The sequence below is a fragment of the Ostrinia furnacalis genome, unplaced genomic scaffold, assembly GCF_004193835.3.
Source record: "Ostrinia furnacalis isolate ACB-3 unplaced genomic scaffold, ASM419383v2 OfSCF6942, whole genome shotgun sequence".
Classification (NCBI taxonomy): domain Eukaryota; kingdom Metazoa; phylum Arthropoda; class Insecta; order Lepidoptera; family Crambidae; genus Ostrinia; species Ostrinia furnacalis.
In genome coordinates, this window is record NW_021137181.1 from 320,522 (window position 1) to 341,249 (window position 20,728).

General features: G+C 40.2%; 2 protein-coding genes across 2 annotated transcripts; one reads left to right on the plus strand and one right to left on the minus strand.

Moving 5' to 3' along the window:
* Positions 1-3,157: 3,157 nt before the first annotated feature.
* LOC114363028 (coiled-coil domain-containing protein 97) lies at positions 3,158-4,432 on the minus strand. Its single transcript, XM_028318619.1, has one exon. It carries the CDS (start codon positions 4,204-4,206, stop codon positions 3,160-3,162), a length of 1,047 nt encoding a protein of 348 aa, XP_028174420.1. The 5' UTR covers positions 4,207-4,432; the 3' UTR covers positions 3,158-3,159.
* Positions 4,433-5,081: 649 nt separating this feature from the next.
* LOC114363016 (multidrug resistance-associated protein 7) lies at positions 5,082-20,603 on the plus strand. The gene is made up of 22 exons (XM_028318607.1): positions 5,082-5,918; positions 6,000-6,117; positions 6,197-6,355; positions 6,714-6,963; positions 7,063-7,327; positions 7,419-7,656; positions 7,842-7,990; positions 8,565-8,684; positions 8,800-9,187; positions 9,384-9,506; positions 9,759-9,872; positions 11,224-11,403; positions 13,351-13,493; positions 13,801-14,337; positions 14,411-14,543; positions 15,489-15,662; positions 16,907-17,113; positions 17,894-18,021; positions 18,101-18,192; positions 18,297-18,494; positions 19,292-19,523; positions 20,337-20,603. Exons 1-22 carry the CDS (start codon positions 5,307-5,309, stop codon positions 20,577-20,579), a joined length of 4,803 nt encoding a protein of 1,600 aa, XP_028174408.1. The 5' UTR covers positions 5,082-5,306; the 3' UTR covers positions 20,580-20,603.
* Positions 20,604-20,728: the final 125 nt, after the last annotated feature.

The window sequence follows — 20,728 nt, forward strand, 5'->3', positions numbered from 1 at the left end:
GACACGTATGGGGTACTACACGGATTGTGTATTACAGGTGTATTACAGAATTTACAGTTAGTCTATTATAAATAATTCACGCGTACTAAATACGAGAGTGTGGCTGTAAGTAAGTAGGTATTGTTTGCATTCTTATTCGAAAAATAAATTAGATTAATATTTTTACCTAAGAGGTAGCTAATTAAATTTTAAAGATAATGACTATTCGAATCATAGTTGATTTGCCAAATTAATATTTGATATCATAGGGCTAAAATCGCACGCAAACAGCTAATAGAGCTTTCCTGTCTTGACGAATCGATGACGATGGTTTGAGCTCTTTAAAAATGTGTAGGGTTCACAACATTGGAGTTGAAGAGTGGAGTGAGCTAGTTTTTTACTTCAGAGTTGTAGTAAACTCTACTTCAAACGCCCGTATACACAATTTCAAGGATCCTAGCATAGTAAAACGATGAATGATGATTCTTATATAGGTCCTATATATAGGGCACCGCAATAGAGGGTGCTAAAGGTGACTAAAAACGACCTACCTATTTTCATAAGCTCATAAATCTTACGCTCTATCAGAAATACATGTTTTTCTTTTAAAAAATATGACTGTACTCACTTACTTACCTAATAACACTAAGCAGTGTTATAAGCAAAACTGATTTTACGTGTTCAATGTGAAATTTTGTAGGTAGGTAATCATTTTCAGTATGCATACCGCGTTTGTCAGCGCCATATAGGAAACAAGCACACCGACAAGCGCAAAAGTGAAACGCCCCTAGTATTACAAACGATTGATTCATGTCCACTACCGCCTTAATTTCCGGAAGATATAACTTGTGCAACAGTCCCATCTTTAGACACCTGCATAATTGTTATATCATTACCCTGATGTAATTATACGACTTTGCTACACCATAAGAACATTATTTAGATGCCAGGTTATATTCCTAGCTAAGTCAAACCAGTAGTGCCAGTAGGTACTTACTTACTCAAAACATAAAGAGCATTTTTAAAGTAAGATAAAATTTTATTTTAGGTGCTAATGTACGTAACTTAGCTAGATGGGTAAAAATAAGATAGAGTAATAAAGAGTACCCTTCTGGTAGGAAGAGCCCTGTAAAATCCAGTATCTAACCCCCTCGGTATGCAACTTTTATGCATTTTCTTGACGAAAAAAAGACAAGAGCAAAAAAATACAAAAAAGTACTGATAAATGCTTAATGGTTCTATATTGGCTCACATAAAATTCTAAATCCTATTCTTTGTCTTACTACCGATTTGTGTTCATAATAATCTCTCTTCATAATTTTATTTTTCATACTTTTTTTATTCATACATTTTTATTACTACCATCGGAGCTCATAACAGTTAGTAATCATAATTTTTTTATCAATACTGTTACTACCAAGAACCATTTAAAATACATAATTTTTATTTTCAGATCTTTTTTCTTCATAACATTCATTGATCATATTGTTTTAATTAATAATGTTGTTACTAAGAACATNCATACAACAAAATAATTATGCCCTTTCCAAAGCAGAATAATCGTTATTTTATCCATAACTCGATGAAATCAGACACATTACTGAACTTTAATTATTATGGCAGGTTTGTTACAAATTAATTATTATTTCAAAATATGTATTTTACTGACCTTTTATTTTCCTTATTTTTCAAAAAATGTGTATTTATCCTCGTCGCCACTTGTAAATGTGCACACTGGCTCACCGTCACACCAAGCGTCTCACTGCGGCACGTCCGTACTCGTCGGCGTCTGCCGTACGACTGACTCGTCCCACTCGTAACGACGTCACGTGACTGCCTATCACTTGTGTACGTGAGACAGCGTATTGTATCTATCTAGTACGTAGATACAAACACTACAAGCCCCATAAAATCCAGTATCTACCCCCTCGGTATGCAATTTTTATGCATTTTCCTGACGAAAAAAAGACAAAGAGCAAAAAAATACAAAAAAAAGTACTAATAAATGCTTAATCTATAAGATACGCACATTTAAATGAAAGTTTAATTTCAGTCAAATAAATATCGTTCACTATTGGTATTGGATAAAGACTTCCCTCAAAGATTTCCACTTGCCCTTGCCCTGAGCTGTCTGCAACTAAGTGCTTCGCCAGATCGCCAGTTCACCGAGGGAGAAGCCTGCCTAAATTACGTTTTCCGATCTGTGGTCGCCACTCGAGAACTTTCATATCCCAACGGCCATCAGTTTGAACCAAAACCACACCTTTGGGTAGATTCGTTACAAAGCAAGCATGCATGTCGAGTAACTCGCTCGTTGGGTAAATAAAGCGGGCACTCCGAATCGTACTCGCTCCCTTGTATACAGGGTGTTAGGTAAATGGTATGGTGAAGTCAGAAAATTGATATCACCATTCAAATTTTTTAAATTTTCATACAAAATAAAATTTATAAAATCAGATTTGTATGAAAATTAAAATAATTAAAATGATGGTATCAATTTTCTGACTTCACCATACCATTTGCATATGTTAACATGGGTTAGTGTCGGCTCATATACCCATTTACCTAACATCCTGTATATACAATTTTACATAGCTAAGAACTATTGAACTACCGAAAATTGAAGCGACGATAGCCGAACGGTAAAGGTGTCGGACTGACTCGTTGATTCCGAGGAACGCGGTTCGATTCCCGCCGCCGCTAAACTATTGTGGTGAGCCCACTCGTAACACAAGCATTTAGCTTACCACGAGGGGCTAACGGGATTATAGTACCTAGGTATTAGCCTAGCTCGCAGACTAGCTAATGGCCGCCGGAGCAGAAAAGTTCTTGAGTGGCGACCACAAGCCCGAAGACGTGTGGGCAGGCCCCCTATTAGGCGGACCGACGATCTGGTGAAGGTCGCGGGAGGTGCCTGGATGCGGGCGGCGCAGGACCGGTCTTAGTGGAAATCCTTGGGGGAGGCCTTTGACCAGCAGTGGACGTCATTCAGCTGAAACTAATTTAATTATGAGGTATTATCTTTTCAAGTCAAATACTTTTAAGTACTCTCTGATCATACATACCCTAAGCTATTATGCTCTAGGACCTAAATGTGTTTCCCTAAAAAATTACAACTAGCCAGTGCCTTTTTGGAATATGGTGTTTTTAAGTTGTTGTTAAAATAATAAATCAGAAAAATTACACATTATTAACTTTATTGGTTATATGAGTCATAAAAACATCCAATGAATCTTCAGCAGTGTTGTCTTTTGATGGGGCATTCCCATATTCTTCTACAAGCTTCATGTGTTGTTCAAGATTTTCAACATCATTGGTCTCAGAGTCAAAGTATTTGTCTTCTGCATCTTGAGATAGTTGGTCTAAGTCATCATACTGTTCATCATTATCAATACTGCTATAATCAACATCTGTGTCCCTACCTTCAACAAAACTGCTGTACATTTCATGAAGGAATTCTTCTCTCAATAATCTCCTCTCAGGAGCACTTATCATTGACTGTTTTCGAACTTCAGGTGTAAAAGTAGGTGTTGTATCTACAGTATCAAAATCTCCCCATTGCTTTTTCTTCTTGACATTTGATTTTTTTTCATTTTCTTGATCAGTCAATAAGGACATTGATTCAAGATCTTCCTCAAGCATTTGCTCATTTTTGGTCTCTCTTATTTGATTGCGATCTACTGTCTCCAAGATTAAATCCAGAAAAGTCAAGTTCTCCCTATCAATTCCATCACGCTCATGTATTTCCTCGTCTGTTAAATACTGGCCTATTAATTGCTCATAGAGAAGAGGATTTCTGGACATCATCTGCTTTTCACTGAAATAGTCAGATTCATTTTGCAACTTCTGTAAAGCTCTGTACCTTCTGTTTCTCACTCTCTTATGCTTACACTCAGCAGAATGGTACACTTTAAGTTTTTCCACACAGTCTTGAAAACTACTAAGATTAATATCCTCTGGAACCTTAACATTTTCAAAATATTGAATATGATTTGGGGTCAAGTATTTTCCATACCGAAGCAAGAATTCCAAAGGGGATTTTTTATAAACATCATGTGCAATTTGTAGTTTATCTGAAGTTCTTGCCTCTTCTTCATTTACATGGGCATTTTTAAATGATATTTTGGTACATCTTACTAGATAATCAATTATATCGAATATAGGATCGACATCAACCTGGTCATCATCAGAATATTCAATATCGCTGTGTTCTTGAGATTTGTCCATTCTTGTTAATCTCCAAAGTTTGAAGAAACTAAAATCATTAACAATACATACTTATACTCGGCAGGATGGGTGGCTCTCTCTAATAATGTCCAAATAATTCTTAGTAAAACAATGTACTCGGCAGATTATTGTAGGTGTACTGTATCTCTTCTATTAAATTAAAATTTATTGTGCTTGCTAAATCTCATGATGAATGTTGATGATTTTTGACATATTTTTTTTACAGTTGCCCNAAAAAAAACCTCAAAAATTTTTTACCTCTTTTTTGTCGATAAAAATAGGTCTAGTTTCACCTATTTTAATATGTGCACTTTAACGTGACTCACACTGTATAATGAAGATTTTTCTCATGTATGGCTTTTACTGTTTTTTAATAATACAATGCTTAAATTAGTGGATTATAAAAAATCTTAAAAAAGTACTCGATTTATACAAAACATCGATGTTTTCTTCCAATACATCGAAAGAAATCGATGTACAGTTTTAAAATATCGAATCGAAAAAAACATCGATGTTTTTTCAAAGTGGACACCCCTACAGTTGCCCGAGATCTCATTGTCATTGGACGATAAACAGAGCAATACAGAGTATAAAATCATTGGCCAATAGATATCAGCAAATTGTACTTTTACGGCTTCCTATTGGTCAATGGTCATTGATTTTCACTAAAAATGCGCTTGCCACAAGATTCTAGTTTAGCAAGCCTATTGGCTAGAAATATAATTGTTGTACACTGTAGTAAAACAACAACTATATTATCCACAAGGCTTGAATCCAAAGCCGTAAAACATCGCAAAAAAAACTTCGCAGCCGCTGTCAGTGTCAAACTGTCAACTGTCAATCTTTTAAACCACAGATATGGATTAGAGTTTTAAACTGTCAGTCACACAAAAAATGAGTAAGGGGAAAAAAGTCTGCAAAATGTTTGTTTCGTTCGTCGTGCTTCGTGGTATTTATTTTCTCTAAAAGTGGAATTATATACTTTATGAATGTATGATGAATTTCTTTCTAGTGGTGAAATTAAGTGAAATGTTTTATCGTGACAATTCGTAATCATAATATTTACTAAACAAAGTTGAACTATTTACATTGCTGTTATCATGGAATCCTTCTTTAATATCAAGTGGAAATGGGAAGATATGTGTGGACCGACGGGTCTACAACCATGGAACGACGTGACAAAGGACTTCGGACATTGTTTTCAAGAATTGTTCTTACAAATACCCGTGTACTTCATAATTACCATCGTCTCTGGTTATTATGTAGGCTACAGAAGAGATTGGGTCGTCAGAGAGAAGATGCAAGAGCGAGCGATTATTTTACGAAGTTTTGTAGTGCTCTTTCTTCTGTTTATTCCTATAGTTCAGATATATTTCATCATAACCAAAGCGGACTCTGTTTTGTATCCTGTTGATTACTTTGTTGCTGGATCATCGTGTCTGGCGTGGTTGGTGCACTTTGGTTATGTATTGGCCTTAAAACATCGCCTAGGTTCTAGTGCGCGAGGTCCGACCATACAGCTAGTGTTATGGAGTATGTTGGTAGTGCTGAATGTTATTGCTCTTCGGAGCAGTATTCTGACTGGGGCAGCCTACACCTACATTGTTGCTGCGCTTTGTGGTCATGTTATGTATTTCTTTACACTTTTACCATCAAGCGACTCAAGGCCGACTTTTTATTCACCTTGCCTTGTGGGTTCACAACATTCACATGTAAGCAATGTTTTATAAGTATTTTTTAGTCTTAGTTGCTAATGAGTTTGAAAACTAACATAAATTATATCTATGATTTAGAGCGAGTACACTCCCCTCCTGCCCCACATGGATGAAGGTATTTTGGGAACTGCTATGCAGGGATCTGGCTGTTTCTCAAAATTGACATTATCTTGGTTAAATCCCTTGCTTGACAAAGGTAAATTTATTTTAATTTTAATTGAAACTTCATTATGACCTTATATGTGATCTAAAATGTAACATTTTTGTTTTAAAAGGTTTAGAAAACAAATTAAATGACCCTGAAGAACTTTTTGACATACCTGCCAAGTACCGCTGCTCCTATGTGGCAGCAAGAATGGACCATGCTCTTGTGGGCAATGTGGACCAGTACCAACAATATGCAGAGGTGCCACATCAGCCATTTATTGCATCAGGTAAATACATTAATAGAACTTATATCAGATTATTTATAAACACATTCCTTTTGTTACATAATATACCACACTGACTAACACTGACCTTACTCTTTACTTTATTATACTTAGGAAACAATACTGCAAGCAATTTTGTGCCGTAGCAAGCATGTTATTGCATTTTTTTAATCACAAACACCAATGTATTCAAAAGTTATTAAAGGTGGATGAACATATAAGATGTAAAAATCTTAGCAGAGATTTACTTAAGTCAGCAATAATTGAGCATAGTAGGGTAATAATAATAATAGCATAATAGTAGTAAACTTTACTAGATTTCATTAATTTATATCTCTTAAATCTTATGTTTTATTTTTAGGATATGGCTCAGTAGGAGAAACCGTGCCACAATCTTCAACCCCCGTGACGCCAACATCGCGAGTCCTGGTGCGGCCGCAGCGTCGGCAGAATGTGTCGCTGCTGCGCGCCTTGCACTCCTGCTTTGCTTTTCAGTTCTACAGCATTGGCATCCTGAAGCTTGTATCTGACATGGCAGGGTTTGCAGGACCTATTTTGTTGAACAGATTGGTTGCCTTTGTCCAAGATGAGAGCATTGACGAACATTTGGGGTAAAAATTCATTTTAAACGAATATGTATTTAATTAAATCAAACTAGACCTTATTTACAATTTTGTGATTGATTTAACATTTTAAACATTTACTTGCAGGTACACCTATGCTGCTGGTCTCTTGGTAGCTACATTAGTATCTACATTCTTTATTGTGCATTTCAACTGGTTAATGTCATTGGTTGGGCTTAAAATGCGTGGGGCGATTGTCTCTACTATCTTGAGAAAAACTCTGAGCGTGACATCTACCGTGTTGTCCAAAGAATTTAGTGTCGGTGAAATAACGAACTTCATGTCGACAGACACAGACAGAATTATCAACTCATGTCCCAGTTTTCATGCTCTGTGGAGTATCCCTCTTCAGGTTAGTAAATCTTAGTTTTGGCTAAATATTTTTTCTTCCACTAACCACATTATAAGATAAGATCGAGTTTTATACATCCTGTTTCTTTCAGCTGGTTATCACATTGGTTTTGCTATATCAGCAAGTTGGCATATCTTTCCTGGCTGGAGTAGCATTTTCTGTAGTTTTGATACCCATCAATAAAGTTATAGCAAACAAAATCGGCCAACTCAGCACTGAAATGATGAAATACAAGGATGCCCGCGTTAGTTTGATTAGCGACATATTGAAAGGGATTCGAACAATAAAGGTTCATGTTTGGGAGGATTATTTCTTGAGACGAGTATCTGGTAAGTTGTAACGTAATTAATCTTGTTTTTCTTGTGAATCTCCCTTCGTCTCTGCCTCAAATTAAGCGAAAACCATATTGGTGGTTTTCTTTAGCTTTTAATTGGAATTAAGCTTTTCTTCTTTCTTATTTTCATAACAAATAAAAGTTTTTAGTTTTTTTTCTAATCATAACGTGTTTCGTCAGTGGTTCGAGCGCAGGAGCTGAAGTATTTGCGCCTGCGCAAGTACTTGGACGCCATTTGCGTGGTGCTGTGGGCCACGACGCCGGTCATGGTGGCGGCTCTGACGCTCGGCACGCACGCGCTGCGCGGACAACCTCTGGACGCACCCACCGTAAGTGCTACTTATGACCGTTTTAACCATCAATCCCTAATTTTTAAGTGACCCCTATGAAAACAAAATTCCCTATAAGTGTTACCATAGGGGTCACTTAAAAATTAGGGATTGATGGTGAAAACGGGCATTAGTCTCACAATCGTAAAATAGAGTCGCAATCTATTTTAACTAAAATACAGCTTTATCACAGCTAAAAAAAAATAAGATCATAAGTTTCAATAATTTGTTTTTAAGTTTGTAAAAATTACCTGTACAAATTTAGTTTGTTATTGTTCAATAATTTAACAAATAGTCATTGGTATAAACTTATATTGATTAATACTAGCATCGAATAAATACCTTTCTTTCTTTCTTTCAATAATATTTTCCATGCATAAATAGTTTTCATATTAAAATGGTCCGATATTGTGACTTATTTACAGTCACACTCAAATCTGATATGATAACAAAACAAGGACATTAAGATTACAAATTAATTTATACACTAATATTTTTCAAATTATTTCTATCTTGTAGTGTGTTTAAAATTGGGGTCATGTGTCTTTAAATAATTTTTCATTTTATGTTGCAGGTTTTTACTACTGTAGCACTTATCAACATGCTGATTTCACCATTAAATGCATTCCCATGGGTGCTCAATGGACTCACAGAGGCGTGGGTCTCGATAAAACGTATTCAGAAACTTCTCGACGTATGTTCCATTAATAATTACTAATAACAAAAATAATAATAAAAAACCGCTTTGGCGGGCATTAATTTAATTATGTTAATTGGATCTAAATAAACATTTTGTATCCTTCTTCTAGCTTCCAGATAGTGATTACGAAGATTATTACGATAGAGTGAATACAAACAGAGATGAGGATAAAGTTATCATATTTAAAAACGCCTCATTTACTTGGGCGAAACCGTCACAAAAACCAAAACCTACTCCAAAGAAAAGAAAAAATAAAGGAAAGTCAAAGAAAAAGTTATCAAGAGTGAGCATTCAAAGACGCGATTCATCTTCTTCCGCAGAGGCAGGGACACTAGATAGTCCCTTTACATTAAACGATATTTCCCTTGAGATTGGTAGGGAAGATTTAATAGGCATTACAGGAAAAGTCGGCAGTGGGAAGACTTCCCTATTAATGGCTATAATCGGGGAAATGATAAAGAAGGACGGTGATATACAAATACCAGAGAATCTGAATGGTAAGTGATATCTAAATCAATTGCATTCACGAAGCTAAACAACACGTGAGTCATTATTTGTCGCCGGGAGTGTAGCTCATTTGCTTTAATGTTATTGATATCCATGATTCATACTCAATAGCTTTCTATATCCAGAGCTTGTGGTTAGTTATTAAGTTCAATTGAAAGTATGGTTGCAATATTATATTACTTACAGGTTTTGGATATGTTTCTCAGAAGCCATGGTTAATACGCGGCACAATCCGAGATAACATAATATTTGGGAAACCATATGATGAAACTAAATTCAGGACAGTCGTGGATGCCTGCGCCCTTACAGGTAATTTCATGTTTCAAAAAATATTGTAATTTTTACAGGACTAGGAATTGAAATCGGGGATTCCCACTACGCCTACCTTATGTCGCTCGTTTTGTTCTAATACCAAATGATGACACGATGACGCATATTGTGCAAGAAGTTACTGGCCTCGCTGATTAAGTACAGGAAACCGGTTAAATACTATTGACTTTGTATTCCCTACCTGCACAAAGAATTTAAGCAAAAAGCTGAAACATTTGTTATTTTCAACAGAGGACCTGAACATTCTCGGATGGAATGCTTACGTCGGAGAAGGCGGCTGCACGCTGAGCGGCGGCCAGCGGGCGCGGATATCGCTGGCGCGCGCTGTCTATCATGAGAAACAAGGTCAATATTAGCAAACTTCTTGAATAGTGACATTGTTCATATGGATCTGTTTGAACATAATAATAATTATCTGTTATCTAGTCACCATAGTCCATAGTGCACACTCAGTTTGTTTGGGTTTTCATTAAATCGGAAGTTGAAAAGACGATTCATAGAGACTTTCTGTCTTATCTTAAATAATATTATGTTAAACACAAGTACCAGCTAATTTAAAACGTTGTAAACAAACCCGACCCATGATGTGGGTATTATTTACTAATGATTTTTTTAAGATACTAGCTTGGAATTGATAGGTCACATAGTCATACAGATATTGGCATTTTAAATCCAGTTTTGATTATCCAAAAACGGAGATGGTCCTTTTAGCCGGATATATCTTAAGCCTTAACCGGTGCCGGTTATTTACCGGGTCGAGCGTTGACGAACCGCAGGCTATTCTCACCTTTCTTTCCCACCGCTGCAACTCCTGCATAGCCAGGATCCACAGCTTGACCACCAATAAAAACAGTGAAGCAGTGAAGGTCAAGTTTTTCCCTCGTCAACGCCCGCTCAAAATGTAATTGAGAATGTTACTAGGTATGCAAAATCACTTGAAACCTATGTTACAGTTAAGCTTTTACATATACATTAGTTTTTATTTCATTCAAGAATACCCAGTAGTTATGATTTTATAGGCATTCAAAGTTCGCTTAAATATTGAGTCCCGCCGACGGTCACGTGAGACCGCGTGACGTACATTCACAGTGTCCGCTCACTAGAAAACGGATATAAACATACTTAAATACATTTTTTTTTGTAAATACAAACTTATTATACATATTAACACCCAGACCCATCACAGAAATTAAAATTGAACCAAACCCAAACTTGATGCGATTGTGTCGTTTTATTGCGAATTACCTTACAGCTCCATCATTAAACCCTGATTACTATAAAGAATTAAAGTACTCATCAATACAAAACGAACGAGCCCAAACTCGATGGATTTAAGTCGTTTTATTATAGAGTTCCTATGGCCACCTTCCAGCTCCATCATCAGATCAGCTCCATGTCATCATAATATTGTATGGTCATCCAAATCACATGTGTTTGCGAAATTTCAGCTTAATCGGTTGCCTGGAATTGGGTCTTAATTCAGATTGCAAGATTCCACCCATACAAATATGAGCCAGTCACTGTAATATGACGTCACGCGCATAAAATGGCGGGCCGGCCGCCGCCAGCACTTTTAAAATTCAATATCTTGGAAACTAATTGACGTATCGAAATAATTCTTTCACGTGTATTTTTTATTTTTAACAGAGAATACAGAAAGCTAAAAAACAAAATTAGTGAACATTCTTCATTACAGTGTACTTGCTGGACGACGTGCTGGCGGGGCTGGACGGCGCGGTGGCGGCGCACGTGATGCAGCGCTGCGTGCTGGGGCTGCTGCGGCGCGCCACCCGCGTGCTCGTGTCGCACTCGCACCGCCACCTCGTGCGCGCCTCCGCCGTCTGCGTCGTGCACGAGGGCCGCATCGTACGACAAGGTCGGTGGCCCCGTCAACACACTGCCTCGCCCGGCACCCCTTGACAACGCGACGCGACCCGATGCGAAAATATCGAGCAGTCGTTGTTATACAGGGTTATTTTTAAAACACCAGCTACCTCGCAGGAGTAGATAGTTGATATCATATACAACAAAATTCGTTCTACAAGTTTTAACATTACTCAAAAGTCGTAGAACAAATATTATTACTTTTGATATCAGCTATCTAGTCTTATGCGAGGTTACTGTAGTTTTACAAATAACCCTGTATAATAGTGGCCAACGTAGCTGCGAGTCATGGCATAAGGGAGAGTCCGCTAATTTGGACCAGTTTTTTTCAATCCCATTTTNTTCCGCGACTGTACAAAACGAACGCTTTTTTTTACTGTACTAGATAGGCTATGTGATTATTGAGTTGTTAACAAGTCATGACGATCAAACGAGGTGCTGTAGAGGCCGCGAAAGTTGTCGACAAATTAACTGTCATATCGTATAATTGGATAATAATACCTTGTCATTATTTACATGCGAATCTTAGCAGAACATACGCTTGTAGTTTACTGTATGTTGATGGTATGTCGAACATTCAGAAAACCAGTAACATCTCCTAGATCAGTCTGGTTTTTAAAGACCTTAAAAAATTGTGTATCGTGTGCAATCTATCCTTATCGAAAATCTGTGATAAAACGTCTGCAAAAAATAGACTAAGTATTTGACACCACATTGACGTTCTTTTAAAAACTGTCAAAACGAGACTGCCATAGATTTTTTATGGCAATACAACCAAGTGACGTTGGTTGGCTGAAGTTTCCAGGTGATTTAAAATTAATTAAGTTTTTAAGACCAGAATGAAGTGTTTTTTTAAGTTGTGATTTCGAAATATAATGGTATCAAATAGTCTATCGTGCGCAATCTATCCTTATAGAAAATCTGAGATAAAACATCGGTAAGATATTGACTGTGTGTGAATAACTTCAAATCTATGGATCATGCGTGGTCTGAAATAAACCAAATAAATGTGATGTACTACCCTACCATTTACCAACTGTCAAACCACACATGTAATGCAATAAATGATTTGATTTGATTTGTTTTAAACGGATTTTATTTTGATAACTGCAGGGTTGACAATAATCCGCGCTATGAGCGCGAGCGGGCGCTGGGCGGACGCGGGCGACGAGCTGGTGGAGGGCTGGCAGCGCGCGGCGCTGTGCGCGGCCGGCGCCGCACAGTGGCTGGCGCTGCGCCTGCAGGCCGGCGCCGCCGCCGTCGTGGCCGCCGCCGCCGCGCTGGCCGTGCTGCAGCGAGCCGTGCACGCCGCGGACCCAGGTGGGTACTGTGGAGGCTGTGACGTCATATAGTTGCTGGTGGAGGGCTGGCAGCGCGCGGCGCTGTGCGCGGCCGGCGCCGCACAGTGGCTGGCGCTGCGCCTGCAGGCCGGCGCCGCCGCNAAATAACCCTGTATAATAGTGGCCAACGTAGCTGCGAGTCATAGCATATGTCATACAGACATTTGATGTAAACTCACAGTCAGCCCTCAGTTACACATATGAAATGCGACCATTATATTCTATTACATATTAATAATAAATTAAACAAACTAATTAACACACATTCTCTTGCTATCGTGATATTTCATATCACAAGCAAATTCTTGTAATATTTACTAACCCATATATCGCCGTCTAAAGTCCGTGACAATAGTTGTTACGAACAAATTATGCAAGTAAATAAAATCAAACAATGTTGACATTGACTTGCCTATGTCTTAAAAGATTTATCTGAACATGTGTGATATATTATTGAGGATACTGAGGCAGATGAATCATTATTCCAATTTTACTAACATAATTTATTGACAACATGGCCAGAGGCCTATTGTTGCGTAATATTACGTAGCTTTAGGAAACCGCAATAGATGAAAAAATTACAAGATTATGTTCTGTAGGTCCTCCCGAAACCGTATTGCACAACCTGGAAGAGTTTATGCCGAGCGAGACTGAATCTATTGGTGAAGAACCGCCGCGCGCGCCTGACACGCCACAACGGAGCCAAGACGACAATGTCAGCCGAAACAGCCTGGAAGACGAGGTATGTGTACATAAATTATTTTTTTTAAGATATTTGGTGCGTTTTGCGCATAAAGCGCTGGTTGGAAGCGATTGTTAGCTGAGAAACAAACTATAGGTACAGTTGTCGGCGAGGATACGTTTGCTAACTTCAATAGTGATGTGTTTCATTCATTTTTTAGCAGTGACAGCGCTTACCGCTTAGCGATCGCCATTTTACTTACAAGCGCTTCCAAGCGCTTTTTTCCGCCAAATGCACCCATTGTCGTCGATGGGTAAAAAACTTACAGACATATACTTAGGTTTAACAAATACGTTTTCCCTTTCAGGAAGCAATGTCACAAGGAACTGTGAGCTGGTGGGTCATCAGATTGTACCTGCGATCGGTTGGGATCATCCTAACCATTGTTATTCTCATGTCGCTGGTGCTGATGCAAGTCTCACAAAACTTCACATTCCTATGGCTCACGTTCTGGGTCAAGGACAGACCCAGCAACTCCACAAACGCTACTCATTTTGTTGAAAATATGGACGTCCCTCATGAAAACACGACATTGATAGATCATGGGTTTTATGCCGTTGACAATATTGTTCATACGCTGATAAATACTACTTTAGCGTTAGTGTATAACATGAGCAATAACGATACGTCAGTAGCCAATAAAACTAATGAGAATATATTGAGACCAATGGAAATGCAAGTAGACGCTGTGCCAAGTTACAGTAACAATTTTTACCTGGAAATGTATTTCGCTCTGGCGGGCATTAACCTCGTGTTCACAATAATGCGTGCATTCCTCTTCGCGTATGGAGGCGTGAAAGCTGCGCAGCGTATACACAGGATGCTTTTAAAGACTATTATAAAGGTAAGTTACATAATAAGAAGCTATTTTTACCGCAAGATTTATTGATGTACTTAATGACTTTATTTTATTTTAGGCAAAGGTGAAGTTTTTTGACATGACTCCATTGGGTCGTATTTTAAATAGATTCTCTTCCGACACATACACCGTAGACGACTCGCTGCCCTTCATTCTGAACATTTTGCTGGCTCAAACCTTCTCACTGATAGGTAAGAATTTTATTTGTAGGTGCATTTATTATGCCGTTGATACTATAAATCACATAGATAAACTTCTTTTACCAAATGAATTTACCAAATTCATAAATATTGTAGTACTTATTAATTTATTTGCGATCTAAGTCCGCATTTTGTACAGTGTTTTATGTCCATATAACTTATGTAAATAAATTAACTCTTGACGAATTTGGTCTTTCGAGCCCGATAAACATCTATAACCTAAAAATTGTTTCTACGGAATTTTATCTACCTCGGTGACACATCGGGACTATTCCCACCTCGTTCCCACCGCTGCAACTGCCACAACCCAACCAATGAAGGTCAAGTTTGTCCCGGGGGAAAGTTAAACTGTCATTGGACCGCAACGAAATTATCAGAAGAACATAGGAGTTCTAAATCCGGTGACACATGGTTACACTATGTCAGGGTCAGGCTCGAGGGTCAGTGGCGTTATTCCAATTTATGTATGCGAGTCATTTCTACTTGTATTTAAGTATGTAATCTGTAAGTCTAGATATTAGCACGTCACTACCTTATTTAATATACCACGCAATTTTGTATACCCATTCTTATAAGATACACTATACAAGAATGCATGGTAAATTCAGTGAACTGCTCCTGAATCGAATGTACCTACTACTGCTATTTCTATTTATTTATATTAACCGGCAGACAGTGGTGACTGAGTTTGTTGCGGCGCTTCTTCTCAGCNCTACTGCTATTTCTATTTATTTATATTAACCGGCAGACAGTGGTGACTGAGTTTGTTGCGGCGCTTCTTCTCAGCACTTGCCAAATGTTGGTCTCGAAGCGCTGGTAGGGTAAAAAGATTATGAGACATGTAGAGGCTCCTTAAGAGCAAAATGACGATTTGTAAGAACTATTTATTAGTCTAAACAAATAAAGAAATTTTGACTTTTGACTTTTAATTTTCAGGTGCCGTGACAGTGACGGTGTACGGGCTGCCGTGGCTGCTGGCGGCGCTGCTGCCGCTGCTGCTGCTGTACCACCGCCTGCAGCGCCGCTACCGCGCCGCCTCGCGCCAGCTGCGCCGCCTGCAGAGCGTCACGCTGTCGCCCGTCTACACGCACTTCAACGACACGCTCGAGGGTCAGTCACTTACACTATACACCTTGTACAGTCACGGAATGAAAAGGTTCGTCAGTTTTCAAATTGATTCCTTCAACGAATCGCGAGCACATATAACCTTTTGAAACTATGTTACAGAACAACCTCGAGTTAGAGAAAATAATCTTTAAATGTTCGTCAGTAAAGTTCAAAATTATTCAGATCAAAGTTGTTTGACGATTTATCTTGTCAAGAAGATTATTATGATTGATAAACTAAAACCTTCTTGTTGGTTCAACCTGCCATTATTATTTCTNCATCCATACTATTTTCTGCAATCTCTTTGTTTTACATAAAATTCTTGTGAAAACCATGATCATTTGCCTTGTGCTTTGATTTGTGGGTAACGGTGGGTAAGCATGTGAAGTTTCAATTTGACCAAATAAATTGTTTGGGATATAATATTTGGCAAAATAAAACATTTGCTATATAAACATTTGCCAAGTAAAATTTGACCAAATGATAATTTGACCAAATGAAATAGTTGCGAAAAGTACATTTGCTAAAAGTTCATTTGGGAAATGAAACTTTGGCGATAAGTTGTTTGCGAAGTGAAATTTGGCGAAAAGTAATTTGGCCAAACGGAAGGATACCGTATAATTGGATAATAATACCTTGTCATTATTTACATGCGAATCTTAGCAGAACATACGCTTGTAGTTTACTGTATGTTGATGGTATGTCGAACATTCAGAAAACCAGTAACATCTCCTAGATCAGTCTGGTTTTTAAAGACCTTAAAAAATTGTGTATCGTGTGCAATCTATCCTTATCGAAAATCTGTGATAAAACGTCTGCAAAAAATAGACTAAGTATTTGACACCACATTGACGTTCTTTTAAAAACTGTCAAAACGAGACTGCCATAGATTTTTTATGGCAATACAACCAAGTGACGTTGGTTGGCTGAAGTTTCCAGGTGATTTAAAATTAATTAAGTTTTTAAGACCAGAATGAAGTGTTTTTTTAAGTTGTGATTTCGAAATATAATGGTATCAAATAGTCTATCGTGCGCAATCTATCCTTATAGAAAATCTGAGATAAAACATCGGTAAGATATTGACTGTGTGTGAATAACTTCAAATCTATGGATCATGCGTGGTCTGAAATAAACCAAATAAATGTGATGTACTACCCTACCATTTACCAACTGTCAAACCACACATGTAATGCAATAAATGATTTGATTTGATTTGTTTTAAACGGATTTTATTTTGATAACTGCAGGGTTGACAATAATCCGCGCTATGAGCGCGAGCGGGCGCTGGGCGGACGCGGGCGACGAGCTGGTGGAGGGCTGGCAGCGCGCGGCGCTGTGCGCGGCCGGCGCCGCACAGTGGCTGGCGCTGCGCCTGCAGGCCGGCGCCGCCGCCGTCGTGGCCGCCGCCGCCGCGCTGGCCGTGCTGCAGCGAGCCGTGCACGCCGCGGACCCAGGTGGGTACTGTGGAGGCTGTGACGTCATATAGTTGCTGGTGGAGGGCTGGCAGCGCGCGGCGCTGTGCGCGGCCGGCGCCGCACAGTGGCTGGCGCTGCGCCTGCAGGCCGGCGCCGCCGCCGTCGTGGCCGCCGCCGCCGCGCTGGCCGTGCTGCAGCGAGCCGTGCACGCCGCGGACCCAGGTGGGTACTGTGGAGGCTGTGACGTCATATAGTTGCTGGTGGAGGGCTGGCAGCGCGCGGGTGAAGTTTCGACTTTTTTTAGTGGTTTCCCGGAAATTATTCGAACTTTTATAAACCATCCTTGAACTTCAACAACATTTTTAAAAAATTTAAAAATTGGCATTGGTCCAGGCGTTGTTGAGTTATGCGCTTACCAACACATTTTGCGATTCATTTTTATACTATACATTTGACAATTTGTAAGCACTATTTAATAGTCCATGCATATGAATGAATTTTGACTTTCACTTTATAAGCCGTGTCAAATGAAAAGGGTATTTCCATTCCACCAATTTGTTGACACTGTTCGGTGATATGATCAAATTACACAGTTAATCGCCAACAGATAACAATAATATCCTAACGATGTCTGTATCCGACAGTCAAATTATTTTTTTATTTTTTTTTAATATTAGAAATTTGCGGAGCGTTAGCAATCGAATCGATCAGATATGTAGATTGAGATAGCCTAAATTTACAAAAATGCCATATTCTATTGATGCGGTCTATAGGCGCAGTTTATGTACAGTCATGTAATCGACTATACCATGTCCTCAGGTCTGGTGGGTCTCGCCATATCGTACGCGCTGTCGATGACTTCGATGCTCAGCGGCGTCCTCAATGCCTTCACTGAGACTGAGAGGGAGATGATCGCCGTCGAGAGAGTCGGCGAATACATAACACAGGTATTTAATAAATCAAGTGGGGATTGTATAATGTTCTGAATGGTTTACTTAAGGATTAACTTATGTTTTTCAATGTCAGGTTGAGAGCGAAACGATAAGTGGGGATGCACCGCCGTACGGATGGCCGTCTCAAGGCGTGATAGAATTCAAAAATGTATCACTGAAATACAGGTAATTAATTCGCTACATTATTCGATTTTCGATCTCTATTACGTATATTTCAACTACATACTCCTCTAATAAGCAGACAATTAGATTTTTAATAACATTTACAGTAATCGTGACAGCGGCACACTCGCGCTAAACGACGTGTCGTTCTCGAGTTGGCCGAGCGAGAAGATGGCGGTGGTCGGGCGCACCGGGTCCGGCAAGAGCTCGATGCTGCAGGCCATATTGAGACTTGTGCCCTTGACGCAAGGGCAAATTGTGATTGACGGTGTTGACCTTTCCAAGCTTAATTTACAAGCTCTAAGGTATGTCTGAAAGATATTAACTAGGGTGGGTTGTTGCACCATCTTACATTAACTTTGAAAACCGTCAAAAATCTGCCAAACTCCATACAAAAAACACGTTAATGTCGCATTCACGGTTAAAGTTAGGTGGTGCAAATCAGCCTAAGTGGTCCCATGAGACAGATATCAATTGTTTTCTATAATTACTCGATTCGCTGGTATTTGAAGGGCTACTGTGATTAGCATTTTTGTTAAAAGCTGCTGATCAGGCACAGTAGAAATCCCAACTAATATTATAAATGCGAAAGTAACTCTGTCTGTCTGTCTGTCTGTCTGTTACGCTTTCCCGCTTAAACCTCGCAACCGATTTTGATGAAATTTGGCATAGAGATAGTTTGAGTCCCGGGAAAGAACATAGGATAGTTTTTATCCCGGTTTTTGAAACAGGGACGCGCGCGATAAAGTTTTTCTGTGACAGACAAAATTCCACGCGGGCGAAGCCGCGGGCGGAAAGCTAGTTCTGACTAATTTTAGATTTTGTAAGACTGACATCCAATCAGAATTGCCGAGGTGGATCTATTAATAACTCGTTCTTTCTGGGGGCTTAGTGTGAGTTTACATCAAACGTCAAAAATTACGTTAAATGTATGACGGATTGTACAGCGCCCTTAGAGGATACTTGAAGAACTTAAATCTTCATAGATTTTTTGAACCACTCGATATCGAATACGTTTGATGTAAACTCACAGTGTGTCTCACACTAAGCCCCCTGTTTTTGTTTTCCTTACTCGTTTCTCACCATCGTCGCGGTTCCCCAGGTCGCGCATCGGCGTGATCCCGCAGGAGCCGTTCATATTCGCGGGCAGCATTCGCGAGAATGTTGACCCGTTGCAAGTATATTTGGACTCGGAGCTGTGGCGTGCCTTAGAGCTGTGCGGAGCGCGCGCGTATGTGGTTGGGCGCGGAGGGCTGGACGCGCCCGCTGACGGGCTCGCACGCGGTCACGCGCAGCTGCTGTGTCTGGCGCGCGCGCTGCTGCAGCGAGCTAAGGTGAGCTTATTAAAGGACTGCTATTTAACTAAGGTTGTGTCCGTGGCTCTAAAATTAATCCGCTCCAAGTATATTTGGACTCGGAGCTGTGGCGTGCCTTAGAGCTATGCGCCCGCTGACGAGCTGGCACGCGGCCACGCGCAGCTGCTGTGCCTGGCGCGCGCGCTGCTGCAGCGAGCTAAGGTAAGACTGCCATTAAACTAGCTTTTGAACGTAGTCCCGCTGCAAGTGTACCTGGACTCGGAGCTGTGGCGTGCCTTAGAGCTGTGCGGAGCGCGCGCGGTGGGCTGAATGCGCCCGCTGACGGGCTGGCACGCGGCCACGCGCAGCTGCTGTGTCTGGCACGCGCGTTGCTGCAGCGAGCTAAGGTTAGACTGCCATTAAGCTAGCTTTTGAACGTAATCCCGCTGCAAGTGTACCTGGACTCGGAGCTGTGGCGCGCCCTGGAGCTGTGTCTGGCGCTGCTACAGCGGGCTAAGGTAAGCTTATTGAAGAACTGCTATTTAACTAGGGTTGTGCCCGCGGCTTTAGCATGAATCCGCTCCAAGTATATTTGGACTCGGAGCTGTGTCTGGCGGGCTAGGGTAGTAAGACTGCTATACATACATATAAGTTTTGAACGTGGTCCCGCTGTAAATATACTTAGACTCGGAGCCGTGCGGTGCTAGATCCGTAATAAAAGGATGCCGCATTCATCGATATATTTGAGCTACAATGCTCAATTAACTTGATATCAGTCTATAATCCCCACAGGGTTGTCATTGTAATATTTACGCGTGTATGCGATCTTTAAATGGACAATTTTCGCCGCAGATCGTGCTAGTGGACGAGGCAACAGCGAACCTTGACCAGGAGATGGAGCGCGTGATCCTGGACACGCTGCGCTGCTCCTTCGGCGGCTCCACCGTGGTGTACGTGGCGCACCGCGCGGCCGGCGTGCTGGAGTGCGCGCGCGCGCTCGTGCTGGGACAGGGCCGCGTGCTGGAGTTCGACGTGCCAGCGCGCGCGCTCGACGACCCCACCTCGCATCTGTACGCGCTACTCTACGCGCATTGATGTCCCTACCGGGAGAGCATACGGTGTACGTTACCTTTTATAACTTTACTTATCCCGCGTTTACACTATCGAGCACGCCATTCGCCTTATGACTCGCGAAACATTAGTATGGGAGACATGCGAGTGCCGTCGCTAACCGTCGCGAGCAA